Genomic DNA, 17,982 nt, shown 5'->3' on the forward strand with positions numbered 1-17,982 from the left:
TTGGAGTTAAATTGAAATTTTCATAACGTAGGGGTAAAATGGTCATTTTTTCACTCGAGGGCAAATTTGGGATGGTGGCTGAAATTTTGATCAAGTTTGACTATTTGGAACATAATTTGAGTTTGAGAAGTGAAAAATTTTAATTCCGACAATTTTTCGAACATAAGGGCAAAAAGATCATTTCACATGTCCACAAGGACGTAATTAGAATTTTTGAAATTTTACATCACCTTGACACTTGTCAAACCCATGAAATTCATTTTATACTTTGGATAATTGAGGGATTTTATGTGGTGGAGAAGAAATGCTTAATTATTAAGTTTTATATATGGACCAATCACATGGTGACAAGTGTCAAGCTTTAATATTATTATATTTTCCTTTATAAACACAACTAAAACTCTCCCATCTCATTTCTCTTGGCCGTCCAAGGCAAGAGCAAAAGGGAAAAAGCATAGAACAAACCCTAGAGAAGAAAATCAAGAGAAAATTCATTGGATTTCAAGGAATTAAGCAAGAAAAGGTAAAATTTATTAATTCTAGCTTGTGATCTACCTTTCCTATGCATTCTTTTTCAATTACCATGGTTAAAATTCAAGATGTCATGAAGGATTCATGGCTGATTGAATTTAGGGAGAGAAGATTTGATGATTTATTTGGTTAGATTTCAAGGTATCTCAGTGTTTTTAGTTGTTTGGTGATGTTTAGCATGAAAAACAAGCTAGAAATTTCATGCCCTTCACCCACACTCCTTGGCTGAAATTTTCAAGAGAGAAATTGGATAATGGACTTTGATGAATTTCATGCTATTTAGGTGTTTTTAGTTGTTTTATGATGTAAGGTGTAAAAATCAAGCATGAAAATTACATGTTCTACACTAAACCTTCAGTGGCCGAATTTTACAAGGAAGATATTGATGATGGATTTTTGTGATATTACATATTATTTAACTTGTAATTGATGACTTGGAGTGTTGGAAGTGGAATCAAGTTAATTGGAGTTGAATTGGATGTATTGGCCAATTAACCGGTGTATAGATCGAATTAGGCCAATACCATTTTATTTCGATACATAATTGAAGCTACGTAGAACACCATATTTAGATAATAATCCGAACATTTCGCATCCCATTTCATGCATTCATATAGAGCCTAAATTAGTTTTATAACGGTTTAGTACAAATATAGTAAATTGCTTGTTGTGCATTATGTTTAGGTGGTGAGACTTTCGATAAGGGTAAGGAGATTGTACCTGAAGATCGGGGACTAGGAGTACTTCGACTCTTGATATAGTGAGTAACCTTATTATCGTCTTAATTATCTAAAGTAGTTTTTATTCGTTTTTGTGATTTTATAGAAAAATGAGTTTAAATGGTAAATCCTTATGTTTTATAAGTAAAATGTGATTAAATGAAATGAGTTTTATAAATCATTTTGAAATTGAATGATGATTTTAGAAATTGAATGATGATTTTAGAAATTGAGTAATTATAGACTGTTTGTTTGTGTTGTAAATTTATGGTTTGAATTGAATGGCTTATGGTGATATTGGCATGAATGGGTGAAGTGGAAATTATGTTGAAATTGTATGAACTGTTTGTTTTGCCTTAATAGGCTGGGTAGTAATATAATTACCATGTCATGCTGTTGAAACTTTTATTGATTTGGTGGGATATTGATTAGTCACTGCAGTGGCGGGTTTCCGTAGACCAGCCTATTAGAGAGGGGCACGGTAAACTCGGTTATATTTTACCTCGGTACGAAAGGTGCGGAGGGTATCTCCGAGGTAAAGCTTTAGAGTTCACTACATGCTAAACCACCACGTGAGGGTGAATTTAGCCAACGCCAAGGAACGGCTATGCTTTTAAACGTAAAAATGTGTTTTATGCGTATATGAACTTTTCTTTAACAGCCTTGGTGGACTCGGTTGGATGCCCCAGCCAAGGTATCCTCGAGAATGAGTTTCTGCACGAGCCAAATTTTTAAGAAATTCATAAGCCATGTTGATTATTTGAGTGAAATGAAATTGTTTTATTTAGTTGAAATGAGTTTGAAACGTTATGAATCATAGTACGATGAACTATTTTAAGTTGTCTCAATTTACTCGATTTTAGATATTTTAGATGATGTTTGTTTACTCACTGAGTTTATATAAACTCACCATCCTCCTTTCCACTCGTTCCAGGATCAGGATAGTCCGTAAATAGCTGATTATGTCGAGGGTTATTATTGGACTCGCCTCCTCAGAAATTGTAGGTCCACAGCCTTCGTTAGCTTTGGTCATTCGGGGGCCCACACGTCATTGTAAGTTAAATTACATACTCTAGTTATCTATGTTACTGTATGTATGGATTTATTTTGCTTTTACGCTATAAAAATTATTTACGCAGAGTTCTATAAATATTGTTTTATAAGAAAATAGAATATTTCATTTAATATTTTTATTTTATTCTATTAGCTACAATTTCACCCTAAATGAATGTTTTAGACATAAAAAGTTGTTTTTAGTTATGAAATGTGTATTTTCCCCTATATATTATATTTTCAACAAGTTTCAAAATTTTTTAAAAAAATGACCAAAATGCCCTTGTGAGACAGAAAATATTTTTTTATTATTGTTTTGATTTGGAAATAGCTTATAATCTTTTAAAATATGATATTTAGTAATTATTTCTCACAAGGGAGGTGCGAAAATTGATATTAAGTCTTGCGAGGTTTCGGTTGGCATACAGGGTAATGAATGTCTATCGGGACATCGCGATGATTGTCACGGGCTCGAGGAGAGTACCAGGTCATGACACTACCTCTCAAATTCCTCCTTACTAACAGGCGTACCACCTCTCCCACAACCAGGAGGAAAGTTTCGGACAACGGATACCGATACTTTTGTAGGACGATAATTACTGATAATCCTTTTTTTTTCCATCTTGTTCGTGTTCTTTTTCCTCGGATTGATTTCATTACGCACCAGTCTTGCTAGACTCATCAAGCTTTTAAATAGCGGTTTACCTCTCGGGGGAACCGATCCACTCAAAAATTGAGTCAAGTTACTTGTTATGCTTTCACCCTTGAGCATATATCGACTCTGAGCAGTGGAATCTAGCGATCTCTTACTTGTACTATGAGGGGTATCGGGACTACCGTCTTTTCTAGACATGACGTGTGCAGTCGGTGCACCTCCACCTATACGTAACCAAATATTATTTACTCATCCATCTAGATATCATAAGAACAGGTAAGTTTCTGATGAAGTAGGGGTCCATGTAGCCTCTTGTCCTTGACTTGCGTTGCGCACCCACAATCCAAGGACAAGACTCTACACAGACTCCAACAACTCCGCTGACCACACAGGAATCCCTAAGACTCATCTAAACCTAGAGCTCTGATACCACATCTGTCATAGCCCAATTTTCAGACCATGACTGGTGCAAGGGCCTAATAGGCTTAGCCCACTAAGCCCAAGCAAGCCTACTTAATTGATCTTATACATTAATCCCTATTACTTTAGAATCCAAAGCTCGAAATGTTCAAATACTGTTTCTTTGAAAACGATTCATAAAACCCAATCATACATTCATAATGGCATCATCCACCAATATATTCATTAATAGAGTAACAATGATTCTTAATGTTCACATTAAATATTCACATACGCATAATTAGACCTTGACCGTCAGCGGAGTGACTCTGGGCACGATCAATAACACTTAGTGTCACATTAAACCTACCGAGCAATGTACAGGGAGGAGCACCTCGTCCTAGGATCCAATCACCTTTAACTTAGGAAACCTAAAACATGAATTTTAAAAACGCGAGTATAAACTCAGTGAGTGAACATAGAAAAGGAACAAGCATCAATACGGGAGGTTTTAGAAATCATGATGCATTTATGTTGAAGACAATGCAAATTAACTCAATTTCTTGTCAACAGAAATTTGTCTTTGTTGCAATGAAAATCAAGTGGAAACCGTTTCTCAAGTTTTAACATTCAATAATCAATGCAACCACAATATAAATTGCAAAACCTCTCTCTATATATATATCATATATAAATATATATATAACCACCGGCCTCGCCCCCAACTCTGTCTCAGCTTATGTGCACTACCACATCGCACATAGCCGGGTCAATACAGCTCATGTGCACTCCTACAGCACACATGGCTGGGTCATAATTATCACACAAAAATATCATTTAATGTATAATATACACATCAACATAATGTAGAAACTCATGAATTCATCATGTTCATATCTCATAATATCAAAACATTTCATCAAGGGCTTGTTCCCATGCAACTTTTAAAGAAAAACCAACAAAATATTTCAAGTGGCTCAATCAAGCATAAAATCATTTATTACAAAACATTTTAATGCAAGTTCACTCACCTGGCAATAACGAGATATTAAGTTGCTATTTGTTCGGAGGTGTCTCTAACTATTTTCACTGGCTGGTCACTCATTATTTACTCAGGCACGCCCCTACAATACTCTAACTTTATCTTTGCACTTCCTGGTAATAATACGAACTCAATATATTTAATTACATATGTATACGAGCAGCACTTCAATCAATTAATCCTTACTAAAATATATATTTTTCCTCCTATCATGAAACCATTTTCAATTAACTCACATCTTAATACATTTTTACTAAAATTACTTATATCCATTGCTTGCGTAATTCCTTAAATTATATCACCGACAACTTAATTATGATGTCACGTGTCTACTTCAGCCTTTCTAAATAATTTCCATCCAAATCCATCTTATATTTCCACATATAATCCACATATATGGCAGCAATAATCATTTTCACTTTCACTTGATTATTTCCTAGTTTACACGCATCGTTATCTATCTAACTTTCAATACTTTGTTTCTCAATCCTCCATCCAAAATATTCCTTTTTCATTTCTTTCAAATGACATGCCATACAATCTTAACAATTTTCAACTAGCTTATGCAAGTAGATCCTTTCAACAACCATAATTTCCCACAATATTCAACTAACCGTAGGCTTTAAAACATAGAGTTAAGCTTACCGTTTTCCTTTTTCACTTTGAGTCCTTCATGTACCCATGGGTTTATTGGATTACATGTTATCAATTTTTCTCCAATCAAGCCAATCGTTGCTGCCACAAGAGATTTTTCTAAGTCACTAACTCATTTTCAAAGACTACTCAAGCCAAAAACAAGAATTCTTACCGTTCCTTGCTTGAATCACCAAAACCAAGCTTTTTCTTCCTTTCTCTCTTTTTCTTTCTTCTTCTCCTAGAGTTTATATGTGCTGAAAATTGGGGTTAGGAGTTGTAACTTTGGTGCACAAGAAGTTGGGAGAAGAATGAAGCAAGAAGAGAAAAGAAATTGAAAGAAAACAAGGAAAGAAAATGAAAGAAAATTAGTTTTCCATGGGAGAATGAGAGAATGGAGTTGGAAGCTTCAAGAATGAAGAAGAAAATATCTTGCTGGGAAAATAAGGACTGTTTTGGGCTGATAAGGTTGAGAGTCAAAGCTTCTAAAGGAAGCTTTGACCAAACTTTATGCAAAATTACCATTTTACCTTTTAAGTTTCTTTCCATTTTAATTTAGTCCTCCCAACACTCATTTAACTCCAATTTCCTTCTATCATCTTCTTCTACATATGTACAAGCAAAGTATGAAGTTGGTACTCCAACGTACTGTCCCCATAATATTTAAAATATTTATTTACCCGCGCTATCTTTACTTAATAAAGACACGCGACCCCATTTACGTCATTTTTCTCCGATATTTTTCTCATTCTTCTTCTCCCCCACTTAGGTTGCCCATATACTCATTTTTCATGAAAAATTTTGACACTGAATAAAATATTAATATTTTACTATTAGTTTATTCCAAAAATTTCCTCTTGTCTCTTTTTGTCCCCTTAGTACCCAAAATACCTTATTATGCCTCAATTGACTTCTGAATCACTTTTTATCTCATAAATTCTTCTCCAAAAAAAATTATTATTTTATTATTATTTCCTCGTGTACAGAATATTTTATCCCAAACCATTCCTTTCATCTTTTATCATTTCTAAACATTATAATTAACCTCAATTGGCATCCAAAAAGCTTTATTAGTCACCATATCAAAGTACGGGGTATTATACTATAGATCCCTAATTTGAGAAGTTTGAAGAATATAGTCAACCCTATGAGCGTTGTAGTCGACTCTCAAGCTTCAACAATGGTTAGATTTGATTCAAACTTGTGTTTAAAGACTCCAAACTTCACACAAGTTATAAATAGTCATCTTGGAACCATTTGGAAGCAAGAGAATACTTGAGATAAAGTTTCAAACCTTAGAGAGACCTCTAAAAGCTTATCCTCACTCTCCAACTTCATTTAGTCTTCCACGAAGATTTGAAAAGTCTTATACTTACTTCATTCAAGCTAAAATTTCTTCTTTCATTATGCTCAAGCTTAAACTCCTAGCACTTAGCCTTTGTAAAAGCATTTTCTTGCTAAAATTTGCATTCCATTGTAAAAGTTTTAGCTTAACCTTGAAAAGCTATTTGTGGGTTTGTGTTGAGCCCTTTAAAATCATTGTTGATGGATTTTGCTTGATCCTATGAAAAAGTATTGTAAGGGTTTCGATTCGATCTCGTGAAAAAGCATTGTGAGGGTTTCACTTGATCTCGTAAAAAGCTAATTTCCCTTAGTGGATTTGAAATTCCTTGGTGTTTCAAGGGAGTAGATGTAGGCACTAAAGAAAGCCAAACTGCTATAAAAATCTTGTGTCTTGTTTTTAATTTTTTCGCATTATGATTTATTGCTTGCATTTAGCTTAAGAAAATATTTTACCTTGATTGATTATTTATTCTTTGATTGCATTTGGATTAGGAAAATATTTTACCTTAATTTATTATTTGTTCTTTTCAACTTATTATTGAAAGCTTGCTTTAAAAAATCACACACTTTGCTTTTGACACAAGAAGAAATCTTTGGTTTCAAAAGTCTTGATTTTTAAACTTAGTCTTTCAAAGGAGTTTTTAAATACAAATTCACCCCTTTTGATATATTGCTTATGGAGACTTCTGCACTAACAGGAGGGAATGATGTTGATGCTAAAATTCATTGGAAGAATTGAAGGGGAATGTATACATCAAAACATTTTGGAGGAATGGGATTCAGGGACACTTGTATTTTTAATCTTGCTAATTCGAGCTATTTATGGCGAAGTATTAGAAAGAGCAAGGCTCTAATTGGTGGAGGTTCATTTTGGAGGGTAGGTGATGGAAGTTCTATTTTGGTTAAAAAAGACAATTGGATACCATATGATAATCCTAGACCAATTCTTGTTTGTGATGCTATAGTAAACGATTTGACTAAGGTGATTGAATTTATTCTGGCAGGCTAGAAGAGATGGGATGAAGAAAAAATAAGAAATTGCTTTCTGCCATATGAAAGTAATTTAATCTTATCTCTACCATGAAGTTTAAGAAGGCCAGTTGATCGTCTAATGTGGTTTGATAGCAAAGGAAGGGATTATAAGGTGAGATTGGGTTACTGGTTGTTATGTTCAGAGATGGAAAGGCTTAATAGTGCAAGCACCTCTATTCATACAGTATCCATTTGGAGAAAATTGTGGAGCTTGAGAATACCCAGGAAAATAAATAGAAAACAAAAAATACTTTCATATATTTTAAATTGTTCAAATCTATTTTGGAGTGAAAAAATTGCTTCATCTAATTTATATAAGAAGTTGTCAATTCTAAATGATTATTCTGGAAATCTTGTTATATCATTATCTACATTTTCATCAAATTTTTGATTTATTATTTTTATTACTTGTAAAAAGGTGCTCCCTTTTACATTGTATTAAACTTTCAATCCTTTTTTCTTTTTTAAGTTTTGAATAATTAGATTCATATTTTTGATTTGACATATTCAAATTTCTATTACGAAGTAAATTTTTTTAAAAAAAATTTCTATTATGAAGTATCCAAAAGATTTAGTTATTATAATTGTCTTATATTTTTCAAATGGCTAATATAAAATTAATAATCAAAATTTCTAATTCAATAAATCAACTAGTACATAAAATAGAGACAATATAACAATATAATATAAACTCTAAATTAAAAAAAAAAGTCTGTAAAAATTAAAACAATAATACCTAATTGTTAAATGTTTATAGTAAACAGCAAATGAGGCTTATGGTTTTATAAAGATACTCACATAATAGACTTCCTTCGTATTCTTTGGAGAAAATTGAAGTTAAAGAAGAAAGAGCAAATGTGGAAAGAAGAGTTCAAAAGTGAATACTATAAATTGAAAAAAAAACGGCAATTGGTTTTATATATATGAAAAAATAGTGGTTGGAGATTATTAAATATGTATTACCGTTAATGGATTGAAGAGAAGAGAAATACTTATGAATTAATAGCATTGTGAGAATTGAGAAGTGATAAAAAGGCACATAATTAGAGAAGAGAGAGAATATTTCATTTTATTAATTATCTAGACTTTTACATATTTTTAATGTGAAATAAAATAAATAGTTGAGAACTAATAAAGATGTGAGAAGTGAGAGAAAATAGATATTTATTAGGTACTTAATTTAAGAAGTAAGAAAATATGTAGATATTTTATTAATTATCTTAATTTTTATATATTTTAATATAATTAATTATATTATTATAAAATTATGAGATCTTTAAAAAAGAAAATCAAGAGTCAAGAGTTTTGGTGATTTTATGGTAATCCCAGAAGTTGACTGTTGAAAAAGCAGAGGTCTTGCTTACTTTTCAATGTTGCTAAATACAAAACCTGGAGCATTGATTATTCTAGTGTTGTTAATTGTTAATCATAGGAAATTATTTAATTTCAAGTAAATTAAATTTCTTCGTTCTTTAAGTTCTTAATAATGTTTATTGGGATTAAATCTCTATTAACTAATGAATAACTATCCTGTAAATATTTTATTTGTTTTTATAAATTTTTTTTTTCAAGACTTTTGTAGGGGCTAGCTGTTTTCTCTTTGACGGGGATTGTAATGTGGGCCACGGTGCTGATTACCTTTGCCCCTTTCAAGGGGTAAGACTTCTGAAATTTCGTGGAACATTGAAGTGTTCAATGAACTATTCCGATATGGAAAATGCAAGGAAGCAATGACTGTCTCAATCATTAAAGAAATACACCCAACGCTTTCTTTCGTTGATTTGAACTTTCTCTGGTCACCTTCTATCATAGGCTTTATTCCCTCATTCTTATATACGATTCAATTTAATATCTTTATTTGGAACGTCTTTGAGCAAAATAATCATATTGAGCGATGGCTTTTGCTTCTTGTACTTTTATCTTCTTCCTACTTTTGCTTCCACTCTTAGCTATTGCTCAGACCGATGGAAGGGTAGCTGTGGGTGCATCTCTCACTGCAGCTCACAATGCCTCTCCTTGGCTTTCAACTTCTGGGGATTTTGCATTTGGGTTTCACCCAACTGACAATGAGGATCTTTTCTTGCTTTCTATATGGTTTGATAAGATACCTGGTAAAACCGTTGTCTGGTACGCACACGAAGATGGGAACCCTGTTCTTGTGCCAGAAGGGTCAAAGATTGTGCTAAACGCTGAAAATGGGTTGCTGTTGAGCAATGCTCGAGGAGAACTAGTATGGAAATCTGCTGTAGCCAGGGCGGACGTTGCTTATGGTGTTATGAATGATACTGGCAACTTCGCAATTAAAAGTCGTAATTCGGACATGCTGTGGGAGAGCTTTGCCCACCCTACCGATACATTGCTGCCTGCTCAGATAATGAAAATTAATGGGCAGCTTTTTTCTCGACAAAAAGAGAACAACTTTTCACGGGGAAGGTTCCTGCTCAGTCTACGTGAAAATGGAGATCTTGTCCTCAATATTGTAAATTTGCCCACTAATCTGGTTTATGATGGAGATGGACCATATTATAATAGCCATACTAGTGATCCTGCAAATGAATCAAATTCAGGTAATCAATTGATCTTCAACGAGTCTGGAGATGTTTACGTGTTGAGAAGGAATGGTCAAAGATCTCTCCTCGGAACAGGATCGACACTTCCCACTCCACGTGAAGACTTTTATCAGAGGGCAACTCTGGATTTTGATGGTGTTTTTGCCCAATATTATTATCCAAAGATAAATACCGGAAATGATAGCTGGTCAACTGTTTGGTACCAACCAGAAAATATTTGTTTACGTGTTGGAGGGCTGGGTAGTGGGGCATGTGGGTTTAACAGTATCTGCAGCCTAAATGAAAATGGGAGGCCAACTTGTAACTGCCCACCGGGATTTTCTTTCCTTGATCCAAATGATAACTACGGAAGCTGCGAGAGAGACGGTGAATTAGATTGTCATGAAGATGGACAGATATCCAAGGAAGATCTATATGATATTGAGGTGCTACCAGACACTAATTGGCCAACATCTGATTATGAGCGTTACGGAACTAATTATGATGAGCAGGATTGTAAAACATCTTGTTTGAATGATTGTTTCTGTGTCGTTGCCATTTATGGAGGAGGGAGCTGCTGGATGAAGAAGCTACCGCTGTCAAATGGAAGGAAAAACAGTAGCGATAAGAGCAAGGCCTTCATTAAAGTTCCTAGAGGTGACCGTCCTCCATCATTCCCTAATCTTCGAGAGGCTGATGATGACAAGAACAAACGCAATTTGATCATCACTGGATCAGTACTCTTAGGTACCTCTGTATTTGTAAACTTGGCCTTAATTGGAGCATTGTGCCTCAGTTTTTTCTTCATCTACAAGAAAAAGCTCTCCAAAATTGACCAAGGCGGATTAGAGACAAATTTGCGGCTTTTCACCTACAAAGAACTTGCAGAAGCTACCAATGGTTTCGAGGAAAAGCTTGGGAGAGGAGCTTTTGGCGTTGTTTACAAAGGGACAACGCGAATGAGTGCCAGTGGTTCTAGGATTAGTATTGCAGTGAAGAAGTTAGACAGAGTGGTCACAGATGGGGACAAGGAATTCAAAACTGAAATAAATGTGATTGGGCGGACACATCATAAGAATTTAGTCCAATTACTAGGAATTTGCGAAGAGGGAGAGCAGCGGTTGCTGGTGTACGAGTTCTTAAGCAATGGCACTTTAGCGGAATATCTCTTCGGAAACAGAAAGCCTAGTTGGTGTCAAAGGACCCAAATTGCCTTAGGAGTTGCTAGAGGACTTGTGTACCTACATGAAGAATGCAGCACTCAGATCATCCATTGTGATATAAAGCCTCAGAATATACTTCTTGATGACAATTACGATGCTCGAATATCTGACTTTGGGTTGTCCAAGCTTTTGATGATGGATCAAACACAAACCAAAACGGCTATTAGAGGGACAAAAGGATATGTTGCACCTGAATGGTTTCGGAACTTGCCAGTAACAGTTAAGGTTGATGTCTACAGCTTTGGCGTCTTACTACTGGAAATCATTTGTTGTCGGAGAAGTGTTGTGGATGAGGAGATGGGTGATGAAGGCAACATAATATTAACTTATTGGGCTTATGACTGCTACTCGGAAGGAAAAATAGATGCCTTGGTTAGTGAAGACATGGAGGTCATGAATGATACAAAGAGTTTGGAGAGGTTTTTGATGGTTGCCTTTTGGTGCATTCAAGAGGACCCATGTCTCAGACCCAGTATGAGGAAGGTTATACAGATGCTTGAAGGAGTCGTCCATGTAACTGTTCCCCCAAATCCATCTCCATTTAGCACTATAGGGTGAAAGCGCCTAACTCATCTTTTTCATTTATTTGTTTTCCTTTGGCCAGCCCTTCGTGCGTCTCTATGATGGCTGGGTACTTTGTATCTGTTTGCTTTCTGGAGGTAGCTTTGCATATAAATGTTGTCACAACATATGTATTACTTGATTTATCTAGGAATAACATTTTACTACATCAATTAGAAAGATTTCTTATTTTGCTCAATACTTTCCAAGATCATCATTTGTTATAAATCTTTTAATATCATCGAGAAGAGAGAAGAAATAGGAACTCTATGAGAATGAACGATAGATATGGGGATTATAAAACTTATAGCAAAACTTAGCTTTAACAATTTATAGCATATTGTTCCGTTGACACTTTATAGTGAATCATAGTTTCTTTACCCAATTCTCCTTAAACAAAGAAGCACTATAACGCTAAATAACAACTGCTCTCTCTTTAGTCAAAATAATCTGCCCAAACCATTTTTAAATGAATAATGCTAATTGTAAAGGCGTTCTTGTAATAGGGAAACGAAGCGTTGCAAAAAAGTAAAAAAGATGAAGCAGAGGTAGTAGAGAGGAAGATTGGAGCAATTTCTGAAGTACTGAGTATCGTGGTAGGTAGAAGAGAATTAAGGAGTAGAATAGAATTAGAGAGAAACTTTGGAGGAGAATATGTTAGCTCTCGAAGGGAAGAGCCCTTCTAAATGAATTGTGAGGCTCTATATATAGTGCTAAAAGTGGCGGTTACTCAAGAATAAGCTTTAATGTGCCTAATGAATAACATTATTATGAAGAGCTTTAATGTGAGGAACCGTTATTGTAATTTAGTGTAATAAGACATGTTCTCGAGTAAAAGGTAATAGATAAGAGGTATACGTGAAAAGGTATAAGAAAAGAAGTTGTACGTGAACAGCTACAAGAGAAGAAGTTATACATGAATAGGTAGAAGAGAAGGTGTATGTGAATAGGTATACGAGAACAACGTAGGAGGGTGAAACACTTGTACTTTAAGAAAAAATTAAGAGGAAAACCTCTTAACTACTTTCATATTTGAGCCACCAAGCCAAACTCTCTAAAACATCCCAAGACGAAAGTAACCTATAAACTCTGCCACTTATTCCAAGTTGCTTTCACTATCATTTGTGTGAAGTGGTTATTTTGTATGAAGTAGTTGTTCTACTTGTATTAGTTGTTCCATATGGAGTAGTGCTCCACTTATTCTAGTTGTTCTGCATGAAGTAAGGCTTCTTTTATTCTAGTTGTTCTGCATGAAGTAACGCTTTCCTTATTCTAGTTGTTCTGCACGAAGTAGCACTTTATTTGTTTAAGTTGTTCTGTGTGAAGTAGTGCTTCACTTGTTTTGGTTGTTCTTTGTATAATATTATGTTATAAAATAATTCTTTAGAGAATAGATATTAACCAAAATCAAGTATCCACATTAATTCAATGATAATTTCAAAATGGTACTCAATGCATATTTAAAATGTTTCTTGTCATAGAGATCTTTAAGTTCAAAAGTCCATTCTCCACACCATGAAAAAAAAAAAAACAAAAACACTTGTTCAAAGAGGTGAGGTTTGTTGAATTGAGAAACGACTCGAGGATGCAGTAAAGTAACAATTGGTTGGCCTCAAAATGTTTTCAAATGGACAGCATGTGACATGTTGCTGCAAGGTGTCACATCTTTATCTCGAGGATATGATCGGTGTAAGGGCCTATATATGGATAATTTATTAGACCCAAGAAAGCCTTTAAGACAAATCATCTGTTGCAATCAATTAATCGAAACATGGGAGAGGCATCTCAACAAACATACATACATACATATATATATCTATATATATACATATATACATACATACATATATATATATATACATACATACATACATACATATATATATATACATACATACATACATACATATATATACATATATACATACATACATATATATATATATACATATACATATATACATACATACATATATATATACATATACATATATACATACATACATATATATATATATATACATATACATATATACATACATACATATATATATATATATACATATATATATATACATACATATATATATATATACATATATATATATACATACATATATATATATACATAAACCAAATGTATCTCTTGAGTAACATTCATCATTTCAAAACAATCTACAATGGCTATACATATTTATCATTATAACTTATATGTATGAAACATAGACAATGTCTCAAGCCATAATTTGGCCTAACTTGAGCGTTGTCAATATTCGCAAACCAACTATTAAAATACTCGACTAGTGAAGTAATATGGGAAAGTACCTATAATCAACTAAGAGTCTCGATGATCACCTACCAAGAGTGATGAAGGGATGACTTTCCAAAGATGCCAACCAAAGATCTATTGATCTAAACAAAAAATAGGATTTAACTATGGTGAGATATAAAATCTTAGTGAGCAGAAACGAGGGGGGAACAAACTAAACAAAAGAGTGTACATTTGTCTAAAAGCTAAATTATTCATCCACATATGAATTCAAGCATCTCAATTATCATCCATAAGACTAACAAAACCTCTTAAGTATCAGAGAGGATATAACCAAGCATAATCGAACCTAAAACCCTTCTTATAGGGTGAAAATACCAAGTTTACAATCAAGGTATTAATACATTTACCAAAAGTATTGATACTTTCTGGGTAGAATGCTTTCTACCTTTAAGTTATCGATACCCTGAATGCATTCATCTTCTCGAAATGTCACATTTTTCATAGCATACCTATAAAAGCAACAAACTAACTTAAATAATACCTAAACTTAAATAAAAACATCATAAAATAACTTAAAGCAATTGAACCCAATGTAATTAAATTAAATAAAATAAATGACTAAAAATTCTTAATACTTAAATTAAATCTCAAGAACTTTGACAAAATCACCTATAATTGTGACCAAACAACACTATAAAATAGAGTTATCACACCTTCAAACTTAAGATTTTTCTATTCTTCAAGCAAAACATAAAAGAGAAACTAAAATGGAAAAAACTTAAATGATGAAAACAATCATAAATAAACAACTAACTAAAGAGAAGTTGCATCAATTAAATGATTTCCATAATTTCCTCAAAAGTGTATCTATAAATCTCTAGCTTAAGATAAAATATAGACATCATTCAAGTTCATGTTTTAATTCAAAGGCAAGCTCATTCTCGAATGGATTTTCGTGTGTTTGCAATCTTTTACAAAGAACATCATACTTATCCAGATAAGTTTATGTCAATGCAAAATTTCAAATTAGCACTAAACTCCATAGGTTTACTTTTCATCTCTCTCTCCACTACTGTAGACTAATACTAAGTAAGATTAATAGGACTTTATTAAGCTTGTAATGTAAGGCTAGGGTCAAGGTAGGATAAAGGTCATTAATGTGGCTTAAATCACCATAAGCACATAATCATTCTGGGACTTATGTAAAGCTCTATATTTATAAACTCCAAATACACTTTTTTTTTTTCAACTTTGAACTTTTCTTTTGTTCAACACTTTCTTTTCTTTTGTTTTTTTCTTCATCGAAATTTTTTACACCCTAAACTTATTTCTTTCTATTTTAGGTAGTGCGGTGAATACTCAACATATTTTTGACTTTTTCATCAATTCCATCTTTCTACATTATTCAATATTTAGCTCAATACACATCCTAAAATGATATACATACTTAGGAATGAGGGATACAAAATTGGAATTTTATTTAAAAGGCTAGGCTAAATAATTATGTGTTTAAATAGAGAAAAAGGAAAAATTAGGCTCAAAGGGGTATAGTAGGGATAAAAATATAACAAGGGTAGCTAGAAAGGCTCAAACGGTCCAAAGATGGCCTAAATTATCTCTTTAAGTATTGCCTAAGATTTTGTTTCGAAAGAGAATTAAGCAAATTCTATGATTTATGAAATAATTTATAATTCACATCAATATAAACCTACTCTAGATATGCACAATAATTTAAAGTAAAAGACAAAGTGCTCAATATGTGAAAATCACATTCTAACAATAATATTTAGCAAAAAAATTTGATACAAACCAAACAATAACTACGTTTATCAAAAGCAAAAAATATAACATAGCTAGATTGTCTTCATTGGATAAGGAAATCACCAAAAAATTTGGCACTAATTTCTCTACCCTAAAAACTTCAAATAAACAAAACAAAAAATAGATGATAAACTTAACCTAAAACAAGCATGCAAATAAATAAATGAAGTCTAAGTTTCCAACTTTCATAGAAAAATCCAACTTCCAAGAAATAATTCTCCCGTTAAACTTAAATTCCATATTGTCCTCACTATTAGCAATAGATAAAGAAAAGGTGAAAGAATATTTCCTTAGTAGTTGGAGGATTCCGTAGAGGCACTATCTTCATCCTCTTCATCTTCTTTTGGGTTGCCTAAGTTTTTAGGAGGATCTAGGAAGGTGGGAAATGTATCCATGTCCATTCCCATAAAGGAACCACAGGCTTCGAGCATCGGCTCTATTTGTTGATTGCATTGAATTTGGTATGAAGCCTATTGTGTAAACCAGAGCTCCAGCTATTCCATTCACTAAGGCAATGTTAAAGTCTGTGGTCTAGGCTGAGAAGCTTGAGGACGTGGTGTTGCAGAAGAACTACCACTAACCGAAGGTTAAGAATATCAATAAATAAGTCCCATGTCAATTGAAACTTTCGAGTGCAGTAATTCTTCACCTAGATGCCATTGGATGCCAACTCTTCCACACAAGGAAGTGATCAATGAAGGGAACCATAAACCATCTCTTTTGGTGCTGGCAATAAGTAGCATGACATGGTTAATGACATGGCTAATGTTGATGGATCTCCCAATCACAATAGCATATAAAAGAACTACCCTATCCTTTATCACATAACTAATGTGTAAACATGGGAGCATCTTTGCCACCACAAAATACCACCACACTTTTTGACATATGCTGCATGACACTTCACTGAAATGACACTGGTTCATCTTTCAATATTTTCCATTGAGTACTTTCTTCATAAAGGATTGATATAGTTTCATTCCAATCTTGATGCTTTACCAGATATTGTCCATAGCCATCGTTCTCAATATTAGGAGCCTCGTAAAAAGCATTGACGACTTGATTGTGGAATGACACTTATTTACCTTGCACATAAACAACACCATTAGTATGTTTAGGCAGATTAACATAAAATTCCCTTACCACTAAGATAACAGCCACCTCACGTTGAGCACAAAATTTTTTCCAATTTCATTTTTCAATCTAGGCTTGAATTCCGAGGTAACAAATTAAAGAAACATCAAGACCTCTTTCAGGAATCAGAACTTTGTTTAGGAGGAAACTCGCGTGTTTGGCAACGGCATCTAAGACACAAATTTTGTCTTATTGAAGGATCCACTTGTACTAGCCCTTGCTTTCTTCTGTGCCATGATTAAATTTCCTACAAATTACTCAACCAAAACTAAAGCAAAAGAAAGCAAAACCAAATCCAACAAAGCCACAAAATTTCCAATTAGTTTCCAATGCTCAATATCTTTTATCAACAATTAATACAAAATTTTAAGTAGAAGTAATTCAACTTATCAATTTTGAATAAAGTGCAACAATAATATTATCTAATCAAGAAGTTATCTAAATTACTTATGTCACGACCCAAATTCCGGGTCATGACCGGCGCATGGGTCCAATGGACGTAATCCACTAAACCCAGGCAAGCCTATTATTTATCTTACTTATGATTCTATTTATTATCACTAAGTCCTATTTCATGACTTTGAGTCAAAATAGTGATATACATTGCCAACTCGTACTGGCATTACTCTTTTAAAATTTACATTAAGTTCATCTATACATAACAAAATAATACTCGACCTCCAGCGGAGTGACTCGGATGGATATACAGCTACCGAATGCCGAGACACCTACCAAAAGATGTACACAGATCTACAAGGACACCTCGTCCTAATTATCGGCTACCTCGTGATCTGAAAACATGAATTTGAAAATGGTGAGTATAAACCCAGTGAGTGAACAAGGAAGGGAACAAGCAACAATTAGGAAAAATTTAAAATCATGATGCACTTGTTTCAAAACAATGTAATTTAGTTCATTCCTATTTAAAACCCTTCCAAACCTGAGAGTTTTTCGCTACAGCGAGCATGAATTTCGCTGCAGTGAAAACAGAGCAACAAGAGAAACATTTTTCCT

The 17,982-nt window shown here is 33.6% G+C and overlaps 1 protein-coding gene and 2 long non-coding RNA genes across 3 annotated transcripts; 2 read left to right on the forward strand and 1 right to left on the reverse strand.

The window, feature by feature from the left end:
• The first annotated feature begins 444 nt into the window (after positions 1–444).
• LOC148760946 (uncharacterized) lies at positions 445–7,397 on the forward strand. Its single transcript, XR_016028262.1, has 4 exons — positions 445–523; positions 1,216–1,291; positions 2,185–2,303; positions 7,381–7,397. It is a non-coding gene; the product is annotated as an uncharacterized LOC148760946 (long non-coding RNA).
• LOC148760947 (uncharacterized) lies at positions 3,632–5,426 on the reverse strand. Its single transcript, XR_016028600.1, has 4 exons — positions 5,208–5,426; positions 5,045–5,134; positions 4,389–4,512; positions 3,632–3,788 (listed from the first exon to the last, which is right to left on the reverse strand). It is a non-coding gene; the product is annotated as an uncharacterized LOC148760947 (long non-coding RNA).
• A 1,881-nt stretch (positions 7,398–9,278) lies between the features above and the next one.
• Positions 9,279–11,923, forward strand: LOC18589706 (G-type lectin S-receptor-like serine/threonine-protein kinase RLK1). Its single transcript, XM_018126686.2, has one exon. The coding sequence runs from the start codon at positions 9,303–9,305 to the stop codon at positions 11,736–11,738; it is 2,436 nt and encodes an 811-aa protein (XP_017982175.2). The 5' UTR covers positions 9,279–9,302; the 3' UTR covers positions 11,739–11,923.
• The last annotated feature ends 6,059 nt before the right edge of the window (positions 11,924–17,982 follow it).

The sequence above is a fragment of the Theobroma cacao genome, chromosome 9 (assembly GCF_053813885.1).
Source record: "Theobroma cacao isolate CCN51 chromosome 9, ASM5381388v1, whole genome shotgun sequence".
Classification (NCBI taxonomy): Eukaryota; Viridiplantae; Streptophyta; class Magnoliopsida; order Malvales; family Malvaceae; genus Theobroma; species Theobroma cacao.